At 42.7% G+C, this 15651-nt stretch overlaps 1 protein-coding gene across 9 annotated transcripts in view; it reads right to left on the minus strand.

Annotated features, from left to right (window-relative positions):
- Positions 1 to 6406: 6406 nt before the first annotated feature.
- LOC139567757 (regulating synaptic membrane exocytosis protein 1-like) overlaps positions 6407 to 15651 on the minus strand; it is a 106626-nt gene continuing 97381 nt past the window's right edge. For all 9 annotated transcript variants that reach the window (XM_071389231.1, XM_071389232.1, XM_071389236.1 and 6 more), the window contains 6 exons: positions 13137 to 13354; positions 11345 to 11489; positions 10896 to 11011; positions 9808 to 9909; positions 9476 to 9615; positions 6407 to 9283 (listed from right to left, as the gene is read on the minus strand). In XM_071389231.1, coding sequence (XP_071245332.1) covers positions 9065 to 9283; positions 9476 to 9615; positions 9808 to 9909; positions 10896 to 11011; positions 11345 to 11489; positions 13137 to 13354 — 940 coding nt within the window. In that variant the 3' untranslated portion in view covers positions 6407 to 9064. The remainder of the gene's footprint in view (positions 9284 to 9475; positions 9616 to 9807; positions 9910 to 10895; positions 11012 to 11344; positions 11490 to 13136; positions 13355 to 15651) is intronic.

The following is a 15651-nucleotide window of genomic DNA, read 5'->3' on the forward strand; positions in this document are numbered from 1 at the left end:
AATTCCCACTTATTAATATCCCCTCTTCTCCCCTTCGCTTAGTTCTCTGTCTGCAGCTACTAACACCATGACCACGTGACATGGCCCGAAATAAAATCCCGAGACACGGCGCAGTATAATAACCCACACATTGGATAGGTTGTTACACCTTATACATTTCCCAATTACTAAAATCATAGACTTGGTTGATCTTCAAACAGAAATAGTTAACAAATTAATGAGGGGATGGAGAACTTGGTTAGTTCAATTTTGTTCAACCAAAAACAGACAGATCCATTGTTCATTCTTACTGAATGGTCGATGCTGCAAAATGTTGTTTTGCTGTAAAACGGTTGCCTGTAGAGGAAGTTGTGGCATGTGGCTTATTATTCTCTCATTCAGTGAACACACATTTCCTCTTGTCTATACCGCAAGTGCTGTAGAAAGGCAGTCGCTGTAGTATTCAATACTGCAATAGCACTTCTCAGAACAAGAACATGCTTGTCTGTGGCCTGGTCTCAGATCTGTTTGTGCTCTTGCCAACACTCAATTACTCATTGACAGGCCTAACACAATGAAGTTAGCATGATAGCACATTAAGACCGGGTGGCAAGTAGCCTAGCGGTTGGGCCAGTAACAGAAAGGTTGCTGGTTCGAATCCCTGAGCTGACTAGGCAAGGCGCCCTAATTCCTCTTTTAAGTCTCTCTGGATAACAGCGTCTGTAAAAATGTAGGTTACTATAGAGCTTATTCAATATGTTTCGTCATCATGTAGGCCGTTGGACATACTGTATGTAAGTGCTGACCATGCAGGGACAACACTCGTTTTGATGGCAGAAAGATAATTAAATGACATAAAGGAGAGAGGGGACAATGGAGGATATTCTCTGGATGACAGCAGGCTCTGTCGTAAGATGAGAGCCTGTACACGATAGCACCCTGTCAAAGAGTGTGTGTGTGTGTGTCTGTGTCACCTAACTACATAGCTCTGACCCATAGACAGGTCTGCACACAAATAGATCTCTCTACTAGAGGTTAGCGCATCTGTCCTTCCAATACACCCTCTCCAGAATTGCATACAGTATATCAGGTGCGGACTGGGACTAGAACTCAGCCCTGACATTTCTAACACACCGGTCCATTTATTCCCTTGAGGCCCCCATTATTAGCCAGATAATGATCATTTTGCGCAAAATACCCAAGTTAGACAGGCCCACTGGGCTACAAATTGACCAGCCCATCTGGCATTTGCCAGAAATGCCAGAAGGCCAATCCGTCCCTGCAGTTTATGATGGGCAAACAGAGATAAACTCCATCCGTACACTGATGATCCTCTGACAAAACTACACCATCTGCTGGTGAATACTGGTTAGTTACTCAGTAGGTAATTATATTGCACCGTCTCGGAAACCATCATTGTCCCCCACAAAGAATTCGGCGAGGGGACTGTCGATCTGTCTCCATCCGTTTGTTAAAACGTTCATACGTTAGTCACATGCGGTATCTCAGACAGCACTGGGCCGATTCTGACGAAACTTGGGTGAATGATGCATCTTGCCATAAAGAGCCGGCCTTGTTTTGACGTCCTTGTTTTGAAGTGACATGAATTTACTGAAACTGTTTTCTGGCTGTTTGTTTGACTATATTCTTGAATACCGCAATTCAGACACTCTGCACCAGTTACGACACAGTAGGATGGTGTTTCAATTATGCATGGGAAGTGGATTGTGTCATTTAAACTAAACTAAGCGATACAATCAATGCATTCTTTCTTGGCAAATGATTTCAACCGAAACTCAGTATGCTGTAAATGCATCCCTTTTTTTCTGAATCTACAGTTATCGTTGCAACTGGGATATGGGGTGCACCAGTTCCCTGTGCCAAGCCCAATTTCCTGTACCTTCTGAGGGCCCCTTACTCCTAAGAAGGTGTCAGTAGATGGTTCTTAAAGCTGTATATACCCCAGTACTGTACATGCAGTGAAAACTCAACATATGTCAACAATTCAAAACCCTCAAAGCAGAGTGCACACAGATCTAACATCAGAGAACCCCGAACCTGAATCTTAACATTCTCCATTTAGGAGGATTCGAAGTATCTGACCCTGTGTGAGTGGTTAGAGGGAACATCTACTCACTCCTCTGAACACGTAATCCAACGGGAGGATGCTTGATGCAGAATGGAGGCTAGCTGGGCTGTTCCCAAACTATTACCCCCTCAATGCACAGAACAAAAGAGGAAGTCGACATGAAGAGAACAAACATGATGAAAATAATGAACGTGATTATATTTCAGTTTTTTCTCCGTGCGTTCTATTACTGATGAACCATAAAGATCATCATCATTTGGCCCTTAATGGAAGAGGTCACTTCCTGGAAGCTGGAAGACAAGTAATCTTGACTGTATTATACTGTATGTTCTCTGGTCCTCACACACACACACACACACACACACACACACACACACACACACACACACACACACACACACACACACACACACACACACACACACACACACACACACACACACACACAGAGGTCGTGAGCTCTGATCCAGTGACAAGGGGCAGTGGCTAGATTGCCTGCAGATGTTGTTTCGGGGGGCCCTCTTCTTTCTTAACGAGAGGATGTGGAACATAAATCTCCGGGGTCCATGTTGCCATGTGTCCTATAAGAGATCAAACGAGAGGGCATTTTGGTACAACTTCCCCTTTCAGTGAGAGAAACCAACGTAGTCAGGGATGAAGGAACTGTTTGAAGGAACTATTTTACGGAGTCAAAGCTGTCCTGCAGAGTTGAAAGTTGAAAACTTTCGTAGACTTGTTTGCGCCAATATTTGACTTACTCCACTTCTCCCCCAAAATACTTGCGTTTCACTTTTTAGGTAAAAAGATGTGGTCATAGAAAGTAAATGTGCTTTTCATATTCCGAGGGAACTCTCACACACCAAAGACAACAGCGAGAAAAGGGGACACCCTTCCTTGTAATGTTACAGATGATTAAGGACCGACTGATTGGGTGGGGACTGGCAGAACTACAGCGCGCCTTGTGCCTTTTTTATTCTTTAAAACATTGACTTTGTGGTGTTGCCATGATAGTACAACAATAAAACGTCATTTATCAGTGTAGGTACTCGGTATAGAGAAGGGGGAAGACACGCTATTCCCCTTAGGAAAGGAGTAGTGTAGCAACCGTAAGCCAACACCTAGCGAGTGGGTTAAGAGGGTCAGACCTCTTGCTGTAATGGTTAAGGCGTTGGCTTGATAGTCGCTAGACCTGGGTTTGAGTCCCGGTCAGGGATACCCCCTGAATTTGCTACAACATAGCTCCATGGATGCTTTCCTTGACACTGGCACTTAATTGACCCATTTTTTTCAGTTGAAGAGGATCAGCTTGAACAAAGTGAGGTGTACAATCACTGATCTACAAATAGTATTCCCTGCCACATGATAAGCTTTGTGCAATTAAGATTCGTAGAGCTACGCCTCCCCTGGCTTTGCGACTCCCCCCCCCCCCCCCCCCACCAAACACTCAAGCACAACCACATTGATTGAAGACAGCTTATGTCAATAAAATAACATTTCCTAGGATTTTCTACCTTCAGCAACCCTAGTGGATAAAATCAAATATAAAACTTGTCCTAATGATGACATCCTTGAGACGACACAGAGTCAAAATGTGAACGGGAAGTGCGTCACAAATGAGGTATAATTTGACTGACATTATTTGGACATGGTCATTTGCAATTCTAGCTTTTGCGAATTCCTTCCATGTTTGTCTTTGTAATGCTTAATTTGTCCGAATTTGGAGTCTCCACGACATTAGTCCTGGATTTGGTAAGATCTCAGTTGATTCTGAGGTCTTTCTACTTTCATGTGTAGGATTCAAATGTTGGCCTGTTTTTGTAAGCTACACTGATACTGTGCTTGTTCTCTCTCTCTCCCTCTCTCTCTCTGTCTCTGTCTCTGTCTCTGTCTCTGTCTCTCTCTCCCTCTCTCTCTCTCTCTCTCTCTCTGTCTCTCTCTCTCTCTCTCTCTCTCTCTCTCTCTCTCTCTCTCTCTCTCTCTCTCTCTCTCTCTCTCTCTCTCTCTCTCTCTCTCTCTCTCTCTCTCTCTCTCTCCCTCTCTCTCTCTCTGTCTCTGTCTCTGTCTCTGTCTCTGTCTCTCTCTCTCTCCCTCTCTCTCTCTCTCTCTCTCTCTCTCTCTCTCTCTCTCTCTCTCTCTCTCTCTCTCTCTCTCTCTCTCTCTCTCTCTCTCTCTCTCTCTCTCTCTCTCTCTCTCTCTCTCTCTCTCTCTCTCTCTCTCTCTCCTTGGGAGTTCTGTGAAGCTGCTTTGCTAAGATGCCTATCTGAGGAGACTGACAGAGGGCATGGCGGGGTTGAGTCTGTGGGACCAGAGAAAATATTAGTTTTCCCACAAGCAAGCAAGAAGATAGGCTTATACCCATAGCAACAGATACAACTTATTTTAGAGAGCATTTTCATTTTGACATAATGTACCAAGGTAATTGTGGGTTAAGAGCAATCTAGGCTGGCAAAATACACTTTTATGTAATCTAGGTTGGAAAATACACTTTGAATATGTTTTGGAAGCAGATGGGGTCAAAAAGTATTTGAAATCTTTCAAACACTTAAGGCTCTATTCAATCCGTAGCACTAAAGAGACGCTTTATAGCGCGATTGACAATTAAAGGCAATGTTCCCACGGTCGCTGAGACTGCATTCATGGTGAACACTGCATATAGTGCCGTCGGAAAGTATTCAGACCCCTTGACTTTTTCCACATTTTGTTACGTTACAGCCTTAATCTAAAATGGGTTAAATTAAAAAAAATCTGTAGCAATCTACACACAAATGTAGCAAATTTATAACAAATAAAAAACTGAAAAACCTTATTGACGTAAGTATTCAGAACTTTGCTATGAGACTCGAAATTGAGCTCAGCTGCGTCCTGTTTCCATTTATCATCCTTGAGATGTTTCTACAACTTGATTGGAGTCCGCCTGTGGTAAATTCAATTGATTGGACATGATTTGGAAAGGCACACACCTGTTTATATAATGTCCCACAGTTAACAGTGTATGTCAGAGCAAAAACCAAGCCATTAGGTCAAAGGAATTGTCCGTAGAACTCCGAGACATGATTGTGTCGAGGCACAGATCTGGGGAAGGGTACCAGCACATTTCTGCAGCATTGTAGGCCCCCAAGAACACAGTGGCCTCCATCATTACTAAATGGAAGAAGTTTAGAATCACCAAGACTCTTCCTAGAGCTGGCCGTCTGGCCAAACTGAGAAATTGGGGGAGAAGGGCTTTGGTCAGGGAGATGACCAAGAACCCAATGGTCACTCTGACAGAGCTCTAGAGTTCCTCTGTGGAGATCGGAGAACCTTCCAGAAGGACAGCCATCTCTGCAGCACTCCACCAATCAGGCCTTTATGGTAGGGTGGCCAGATGGATGACACTCCTCAGTAAAAGGCACATGACAGCCCGCTTGGAGTTTGCCAAAAGGCAAATAAAGACTCTCAGACCATGAGAAACAAGATTCTCTGGTCTGATGAAACCAAGATTAAACTCTTTGGCCTCAATGTCAAGCATCACGCCTGGAGGAAACCTGGCACCATCCCTACGGTGAAGCATGGTGTTGACAGCATCATGCTGTGGGGATGTTTTTCAGTGGCAGGGACTGGGAGACTAGTCAGGATCGAGGCAAAGATCAACGGAACAAAGTACAGAGAGATCCTTGGTGAAAACCCATTCAAACTTCTCTGGAGAGACCTGAAAATAGTTCTGCACCAACACTCCTCATCCAACCTGACAGAGCTTGAGAGGATCTGCAGAGAAGAATGGGAGAAACTCCCCAAATACAGGTGTGCCAAACTTGTAGCGTCATACCCAAGTAGACTCGAGACCGTAATCACTGTCAAAGGTGCTTCAACAAAGTACTGAGTGAAGGGTCTTATGTAAATGTGATATTTCATTATTACATTTTTTTGTTGAAATTATCAACAATTTCTTAAAAGCTGTTTTTGCTTTGTCATTATGTGGTATTGTGTGTAGATTGATCAGGAAAAATATATATTTAATCATTGTTAGAAGAAGGCTGTAACCTAACAAATGGGGAAAAAGTCAAGGGGTCTGAATCCTTTCTGAAGGCACTGTATGTCCGCTCAATCGGAAATGACCTTAACATTTTTACGTGGATCTTCCGCAATACCTCCGCGATACGGATTGAATCCAGCCCTTAGTGTTTGCTTTAGCCTGCCTGGATTGTCCGATGGGCGGGTTTTGCAATTTTGTGAATTGGTTCCATTCTATCAATTAAGCCCAGTTGAAGTATTTCAAATGATTTTAAATAGGACTTGAACCCAGGTATGGTATGAGGAGAGGGTTGACAGTGGAACAAGAACAGCAGACAGGAGGGACAATTCTTCCACACATTCTTTTTTATTTGTAAATAATAAAAATGAACTCTTTTTTTTAAATATAAAACATACACATCATTTGAGCCACACCTGTTATACCAAACAAGAAATGCTGCAGTGAATACTTTTTAATCTGATCATTTTCTTTTATAGTTGTTGTTTCAGTGGAACACATAAATTGTAAACAATCAGCATTTTTTTTCTCTCCTAATAATACTGACAAAATAAAAAGAATAACTCACTAAACATAAAACAAAAAAAATTGACGTTTTTATAAATGGGGTTTTACATGGCTGGGGTCATAGGTCGTAGGTTGTAGGTTTCAAAGCATGGAGAGAGAGGTGTAGTGATGACAGCTTTTGCAGATAATATGGCCTGATACCCTAGTACACTCAAGTGTGGCGATTTCGGACTATCCCCTGAAGCCTTGTAGTGAAGTAGTGTCCCTTTGTGACTTTCTAAGTCCAATCGTAGTCTTTAGGAACTTGACAATGTCCCCGTAATCTGACTTGGCCCCTTTCGTAAATATCACTAAACCATTTGGTTGGTTGAAAAAATATTTACAATATACCTAAATTACTTTCGTTACATTATACTCTAAATAATTGGTGTAATATATGTATCCATATATCTTATTACATCATTATGTTCAACATAACTATACTTTGTATATAAGTTGATCTGATTTATACATATTTAACCATGTAGTCTCAGCCCCATAGAGGTAAACTATGTGTACAGTAACAGTAGATTTGAAAGAATGGGCGGTGAGGACTGCTTAGTACAACAGTACAGCACGGGTTCAATAGCTTTAAAAAAAGACATCAACATAATCTCGGTTATCAGTTGGTTTCGAAACATTCAGCACCGGAATGAAGGATGTGGACTAGACTTGACTGCAGCTGATCATTTTGAATGTCTTCGCGTGATGTGAATGGCTTCGGTTTCTCTTTATATTTAAGTACGAGCAAACTGTACAAGTGCATGCAACATACAAGCGGGCCTACGGTATGTGGAACTAACACATATCTAGTTCAGTTCAATCTTTTTTTTTCCCAGTATCGTTTTTGTTTTACAAAATGTGCATGCAGCTTGGAACAGGTCCGAGTCATGCTGGTCACGCCCCCTTTGGTGTGGCAGGAGTCAGCGGGCCTGACGAAGGATGAGCATTGGTGTTCCTGTCCTGAAAGTTCAATCTGATGGGTTACTTTTCACATTCACAAAGATGCAGAAGGGAAATTTGAGCAACTGATGTTTTTTGTTTTTCCAAATAATCGAGACAAAGAAGAAATTAAATGAAGCAAAAAATGTACATTTGCAAGCAGTATTTTTTATATTTTTTTCATTCACTTTTTGCCGCAAAAAAAATCAAGCTTATTGTGCTTGCGTTTTTGAATCTCAAAATAATGTAAACTGAAGTTTCGGATAAAACCCATAAACATGTGCTGGGATGAAGGGAAGGATATTCCAGGAAAACAGCTAAATGAAATTTCTCGTGATTGTGGACAAAGATACGTATTTTTTTACAGTGACTTGTTGACACCCTAGTGATAGTCCAAAGTGAAATGTATAATTATATTTAATGGTCAACCTCCTTGGAGGTCTAATATACATCTATACAAAGACAACTGGGTTGGACTTTTTGTAGGTGACTGAATGAAGAAAAGAAGATTGTAATCCCACACTAATCTCATCGTCAAGTGTAAAAATCGTAACTTAAGATGTGTCACTGAACAGTCCCCTGCATCTCATTGCAGACACTTTAGTTAATTTTCTCTATGACGTATTTTTTCTTTGTCTTTTTATTCTTCTCCATGCATACATCAGACAACGCATCGTAAACCTCATACTCATCATAAAAACATTGTTGTGCCATAAGTAACAAACGGAGGAGAAAAAAGTCAAACGTACCAAAGACAAAAACGAGAGAGCGGCTTGGACCAGCCATGGTAAACATATTGAAAACAAAAAATGATATTTGACAGAGAAGGACCAGTAATGTGAATCCACAAAGTCTAGGCACCAGAAGGAGACCCCTGCTTGCCCGGACCGACCCCACCCAGAAGCACTCTGACCTGGGGGCCGAAGTGCTGGCAGTCTGTTTGGGGGCCGGATGGGGGCCACTGCGGAGAGGACATTATGGCACCCCCTGAGGAACAAGGAGGATGACACCTCTGTCTTGGGTCCATACATTCCGACGCTAACATACATTTCTTTGTTTATTGATGGTTTGAGTAAAAACTACCACCCTGCTTCCTTTCACATTTAAATTTCTACTTAGTTTCTTCAATGAATCGAGTGTCTTCTTACCGCTCGACTCCAGTACAGCCTTACCTAGCTACCAAACATTGTTTATTACCGACAGCCCTAGTTCTTAGATTACAACCGCGAAAAAACGATGACGAATTCGTTACTGGAATGGAACACTGAAACCTTACGCTCTCTAAAACAAACAAACAAATTAAACGATGCCAGGAGTGATTGTCAGATCTCAACAAAGCTTTTTTTTTATCATTGTGACTCTGTTTCTTGATTGTTGTTGTTCTAGAATAATTTTTGTCCGTTAATCTCTAAAGTGACGTTAATTCGTTTCACAAAGCGGTAGGCTAGCCATAGTCCCATTGGTCCATTAAGATTGGTAGCTGTAGTCCTATTGGTCCACTAGGATCGGGTGCCTGGTGGGCCCGAGGAGCTGTCCAATGACGACTGGGAAGCACGTCGAGTCAGGGAGGCTAGTGTGGGGTCCACTAAGGAGGAGGGTGGGAACAACTTGTACCAGCCAATCACTGTGCTCGTTAAGTCTAGTTCCTCCAATAGGATTTGTGCAACTCCCATGAAGCTTTTGTGGTCCATTCGTCCGTAGTCTCCCCAGACGATCACCTGAAGGAGAAAAAAAGACCCCCAAAAAAGATTAAAACCTTTACAGCTTAAATGGTTAAATAAAGGTTAAATTAAATTGAAATTAAAATAGAAAAATGGTTTTAATATTATTCAGGGGATGCATTTATTTAATTATTTAATTCAAATGTGATTGAACTTTCTTTATGAAACAAGGCACGTTTTGACCCTCACCTGTAAGACTTTCCCCTGTGGGCTCTCCTCGAATTGCAGCGCTTGCTGGTACAGCGGGTCGAGCGTTTTCCGTGCAATCTTGGTTTTCTTTTTGGCTACATACGCTCCATTATTCAACAGATAGACCTTGACGTATGGAGCTGACGAAAGAAAGAAAGAAAAAAAGAAACAAGAGGCAGATAAGGATAAGGATAAGGATACTCAATTGTGGTTCTAAACATGGTCCGATTGAATTGTTTTCTCTAGGTGGGCGATTACATGGACCCAGATAAGACTACTCCTGGATTAAAAAGCACTTTCAATGGACTTGGGCGCTACCACCAGTGTCTCACCAGGGAGGGATTTGGATCCAGGCTTTTGTACAAGGCCCCGAGCTCTGATCACCTCCACCTCCAGCTGGCCCTTCTTGTCCATCATCCCGATCTGAATATCACCTGGGAGGAAGAAGAAGTAGAACGAGTTGACCAAAGATGGTGGATAAATGAAGATGTCCGACTCAGGCCGTTCACTATACATGATTTTTTCATAGTTCCGGCTTCCTATATGCACCAATGCGATAGCATCTGATGTCTCGCCTTCTGTTTTGTCTCTGGTTGACTAAACAGGAACTGGATTGAACCAATCAGAACAGGTAGGAGATAAGAGGGATGTTCGAGCAGATCGCGTGATGGTCACCGTCGTGTTTTGCATTATGGGTATAAACATTTCCAAAAATCATGTGATCAAAGGTCATGCAGTTTTTGATGAAGACGCCTTCAAGTCGCTGCAGTTGCTTCTCACCAACTGCACCATGCAGTCATCACCTGCATTGTTGGAGGCACTATTTGTCAACCAATCATTAGGGTGTTTTTGTTTGATGAACATGGCCAAAGACGTGCCTAAAACAGGAACCAAATTTACCCCGGTTCTAAAGCTACAAATGAAAGTGATATTTGAGACCGCTCTCTAACCAATTAATTGTACACATGTTTTGTTTTCAGTTTGTGAGTGTGTGATAAAGAGGGGTATAGAAAAGTTAATTTCGACATAAAGATTTTGTTTTTATAAACAATAGCAGCTATGTTGACACTGCTATGTTGATCTGAGCCTTCCTGTTGGAAAACCACTACAGTGTCTGACTTTTGGCTGTCACAGATGCACCTCCCCCGACTACAGTCGGCTTTGTTAGGCTTACTGCTCGAACACACCTAAGGTCATAAAATAGGAAGCAGTAAGAAAAGTTGGCAATTGAGTTTCTCAAGAGGGAAGTTAGAAGGATATTGAGTTATTGAGGTAATACGGAGACAGAAGAAAGGAAGCTATGTGAATCAATGAAACTGATTTAATATCAAGTTATCAATTGGGGAAGAGTCACAGAGGAACTACGATAGGGCAAAAACATGATGAATAGACAGAATAGAATAGGGGGATATTTACTCACCTATGGCAGGTGTGGCAAGCGTTTGTCTGCCCACCAGCTGGGCAGGACCCAGGCCATCCAGGAAGTCGCTGAACTGGTTGCCTGGCTGTCCCAGACGCACCCCACCGAAAAGCAGACTAGAACAGAGGAAGAACACAGTCAATATACAACTAATTACCGTATATAACCTATGGGTCCTAGGTTATATTATCTATCGAATTTACTGCAATAATGCTGAATTACTGAGTTGTTTACTTTACAGTGAATGTCAATACATGTAACATTGGAAAAAACATTTGTACCCATAAACAGAAAGAGGAAGAAAGTGACGAAGAGAGAGGGGTAGAGGGAGGAAAAGGAGAGAGACATACAGTATACAGAGAGAGCTAGCGAGAGAGAGAGAGAGAAATACAGAGACAGAGAGATGAATATATATAGAGAGAGAGAGTCTGTATTTTGGAGATACTGACTTTCCCTCGGAGTTGCAGCTGTTCATGGTGCCGTTGGTGGACTCTTTACTGGACTGTCGACTCATGTTCCTGGTCATCTCTACAGCCATGCCCGTCTCTGTGCTCCTCTGGATGGATGCACCTTTCTCCTTCTTCCCCTTCCCCTCTGGTACCGGAGAGGACAAAATATACACAATGGAGAGGATAGCTAAGGCTAATGGCTAAGTTAGCACGGCTCATCTACTGTCTTCCTGAGACCTGAAGTCCTTTCTTCCAGGCCTTAGTTTTTCTGGGTCAGCGCTAAACAACACAACTCTCGAGGATGAACACATTTAGGCCAGAAGGCTATATTTCGTGGTCCTCTTGAGAAAAACCAGGTGTGGTGCCATGTATTCCTAGCTGCCTCGTCGTCATGATAGGACACAGTGACAGAGCTGGGGAACCATGTTACATCTCAGAGGACAAAGGACACAAAAGAGAAGTTGAAAGAACCGGGAAGTCAAAGAATCCTTTTCTGTCATTGTGTTTTCACAAATCACAGCTGAACAATGGGTTGTTGAGATGTTTAGAGAGAAAGAACAACATGTGTCGTTATTTCAAGGTTCCATCCCTCGTCACGTCAACACAACCAACCTAATACAGACAATGGCGTACCGTACAGTCAATCCTAAAGAACGATACAGTAGTACATGATGATAATACGCAGGTTGATGTCTATTGTCATGAATCTTTCCCTGGAGGCAGAACTGAGCGATTCCCGCTAGACGCTAGCCAGCTGCAAAGTCAAAATGTTCATGATTTTTTTTGTGTGTTTTTTGGTCTTAATTTAAGGTTAGCAGTGTGGTTAAGGTTAGGGTTAAGCTTAGACCTAGGCTTAAAATCTGATTTTATGGCTTTATGGCTATGCCAGCTAGTGACCACTCTGCAGAGCTGCCTCTAGAACAAGATTCATGACAAAGAACGCTAAACTTAAATGAATTGTAGTACAGCAAGAATCACCAGTATCAACCATAAAACAATATGAAAGCATTCAAGCTTGAAAAATGTAAAAACAAGTCCTCCTTACCTTCTTGCTCTCAACCAAACATGAATTCTATGATTTTGTCAGCAAAGAGGGCAACTATCACACAGAACACCAATCGTACTGCTATACTATATAACAATGGGGAGAGAGGAGAGAGGCACGGAGAGACCCCCCTAGGCCCTAGTTTCCTTTATAATGGCTTTTTATGTCAGCTACAAAAAGGAGCGCAAAAAAACAAGAGGAAGGGAGTGCAGTTGGAGCCTTTCAACTACCTTTCTCTCGGTCTCTCTGCTTCCTCTCTCTCCCCACCCTACAGTGAGTCCAGCCAGGCTGAGAAAGAGTCTTTCTGACTGAAAGCTTGGCCGCAGCGGGTGTCATCTAGAGTTGAAACATGTTGTTTTGAAACTCTTTATAACATGTTTTTTGTGGGTTGCATTCGAATTCCAGCATCAGGACATTTTGGTGCGCGGTAAACGTAAACAAAAGGTCAAGAGTCAAGAGTGATTCTTGTTTTTTTACTCTTATTCAGATGAAAGTGCTATAAGGTAGTTCAGGTCCCTCTTAACCCTAAAAACATCTGAGAACTATCATGTCATGGCCACTTGCTGATAGTCCGTAATGTCTAATTTTTACTGTCTGTAATGTCCAATTGTTAAATGTCTGTCTACCACCGTCTTGTAAATGTAAACCGTAAATCAAATCAAAATACCAGAGCCACATTTTCAAATCACAACCATCCCGAGCGTCTCCTTCAATAGGGTGAGGGTCAGTTTTGACCTTTGAACTCACCCGGGCCGACGATCTGCGACGTGCTGCGACTACGTCTGTTGGAGACGATGGAGACCACCCTGGCACTGAGGCTGGAGCGTCTCTTCTTGCCACCCATGCCCACCGTGCCCAGCGCCGTATCCGATTGGCTGCCGTCGGTACGCTCTGACGCGTAGATCTCACCGCTCACGCTTGTGCTCTTCAGCATGGTCCGGCCTGGCGCCGCACGAACCTGCCGACTAGAGGGAGAGAGAGGAGAGTAAAAGTTAAATCTGGAGTCACAGTCTTGAGATATGAAATGAGTAGAGGAACTTATAACATAAGGGGTTACCTTCACTTTAGTGGGTGAAAACACAGCATTCTAATAAACTTCAATAATTGATAAGGATTTTATACAGTATGATATGAGGCATACAATGATTGGTGAGTGATTGTAATGAGTTTATATGATATTGATGATATCATCATCAATAATATTGATGACACAAGAAAGCCTGAACAGACTCCAAAAGATCTCAAAACTAAAAAATGATCTCAATGATCTCAAATTATCAAAAATTTCCAAATACGCTTCCAAAATCCCACACAATTCAGCAATATGCCTTCTGTGTCCAATGTCCATCATTGCCGGTCTTTTGTAATGGTCGATAACACTGAAATATAATTAAAACACATTACAATGTATTATATATCAGTGGAGGCTGGTGGGAGGTGCTATAGGAGGATGGGCTCATTGTAATGGCTGGAATGGAATCAATGGAAGGTATCAAACATATATATATATATGTGTCTCTTTTGTAATATAAATTAGTCTCTCAGTCTCAGCCAAAAGCCTTAGCTGTTCAGGCTTCTTCTGCTCAGACAGGCCAACATACAGCAGGGACTGATGAAACTCGGTGCTCTGTGGCGCTTTCTAGGGGTTCGGAGGAGCTGGTGCATGTCCATCCCCTCTAAAGGGGTCGGGGTGCTGCAGGAGAGCCCCGCCACACTGACCCCATCCCGCATACCCATCGTGGACCCTCTCCAAGTGACCAGGGGGCTAGGGGAGGGGTAGGTTGGCCTGGGGCCTCTCCTCAGCCCCGTGGAGGGGGGTGATGAAGGGGCAAGGGCCGGCGGTGGGGTAGGGAGGAGGGTACTCCAGCTCAGAAGAGGTCCAGAAGGGGTCTGGACAGCGGGAGCACAGGACGCATGCCAGGAGAGATCTGAGATACACACTGACATACAAACACACAGAGGCACAGGACACAACAACGAACATTGACACACACAACAATGACAGACACACAACCACATGCACAACATTAAATCAAGCCAAATAAACAAGGAGACTATATCACATATGATGTTGTATGTCAGCACAAATTACCAAACACATTTCCCCGCATTGAACAATTAAGCCATACACTGAAATTGAATAATGGGACTGATAGAATATAGCAGCCTCAGATGGAGAGAAGAAGAAGGAGGATTGAGGAAGATGGGAGGATATAAAGGGACAAGGTAGAGTCAGAGGAGTCCATAACGTCCACACCTCTTCTCATAGGCAGCTAAGTCTCATAATCAAGCACCTCCAAACTGACTTCGGGACAGTCATCAATATACTGTATGCATCCAAGCATCTCCATCAAAACACCTCCACATTGACCTGGGGCCTTTCTACTGTGCCGTTTTAAAAAGACATAACGTTAGCCATCGGGAACTACAAAAGTTGTGCTACTTTTCTCAACAACATTGATGCCCTGAATCCAGCAGGCGGTATCGACAGATCAGTTGGAAAAAGGGATGGGCTACATTCTGCACATAACAAGCTCAGTGTGAACCGGAGTGACTTGACACAATGTTGGCCAAACAAGATGTACAGTGCCTTGCAAAGGTATTCACCACCCTTGGCGTTTTTCCTATTTTGCTGTATTACAACCTGTAATTTAAATGATTTTTTATTTGGATTTCATGTAATGGACATACACAGAATAGTCCAAATTGGTGAAGTGAAATGAAATGAATGACTTGTTTCAGAAAATAAAATAAAATTTTTAAAATGAAAAGAGGTGCATGCATATGTATTCACCCCCTTTGCCATAAAGCCCCAAAATAAGATCTGGTGCAACCAATTACCTTCAGAAGTTACATAATTAATTAAATAAAGTCGACCTGTGTGCAATCTAAGTGTCACATGATCTCAGTATATATACACCTGTTCTGAAAGGCCCCAGAGTCTGCAACACCACTAAGCAAGGGGCACCACCAAGCAAGCGGCACCATGAAGACCAAGGAGCTCTCCAAACAGGTCAGGGACAAAGTTGTGGAGAAGTACAGATCAGGGTTGGGTCATAAAAAAATATCCAAAACTTTGAACATCCCACGGAGCACCATTAAATCCATCATTAAAAAATATATATATATGTCACCACAACAAACATGCCAAGAGAGGGCCGCCCACTAAAACTCATGGACCATGCAAGGAGGGCATTAATCAGAGAGGCAACATAGATAACCCTGAAGGAGCTGCAAAGCTCCACAGCAGAGATTGGAGTGT

Source organism: Salvelinus alpinus, chromosome 2 (assembly GCF_045679555.1).
Source record: "Salvelinus alpinus chromosome 2, SLU_Salpinus.1, whole genome shotgun sequence".
Classification (NCBI taxonomy): Eukaryota; Metazoa; Chordata; class Actinopteri; order Salmoniformes; family Salmonidae; genus Salvelinus; species Salvelinus alpinus.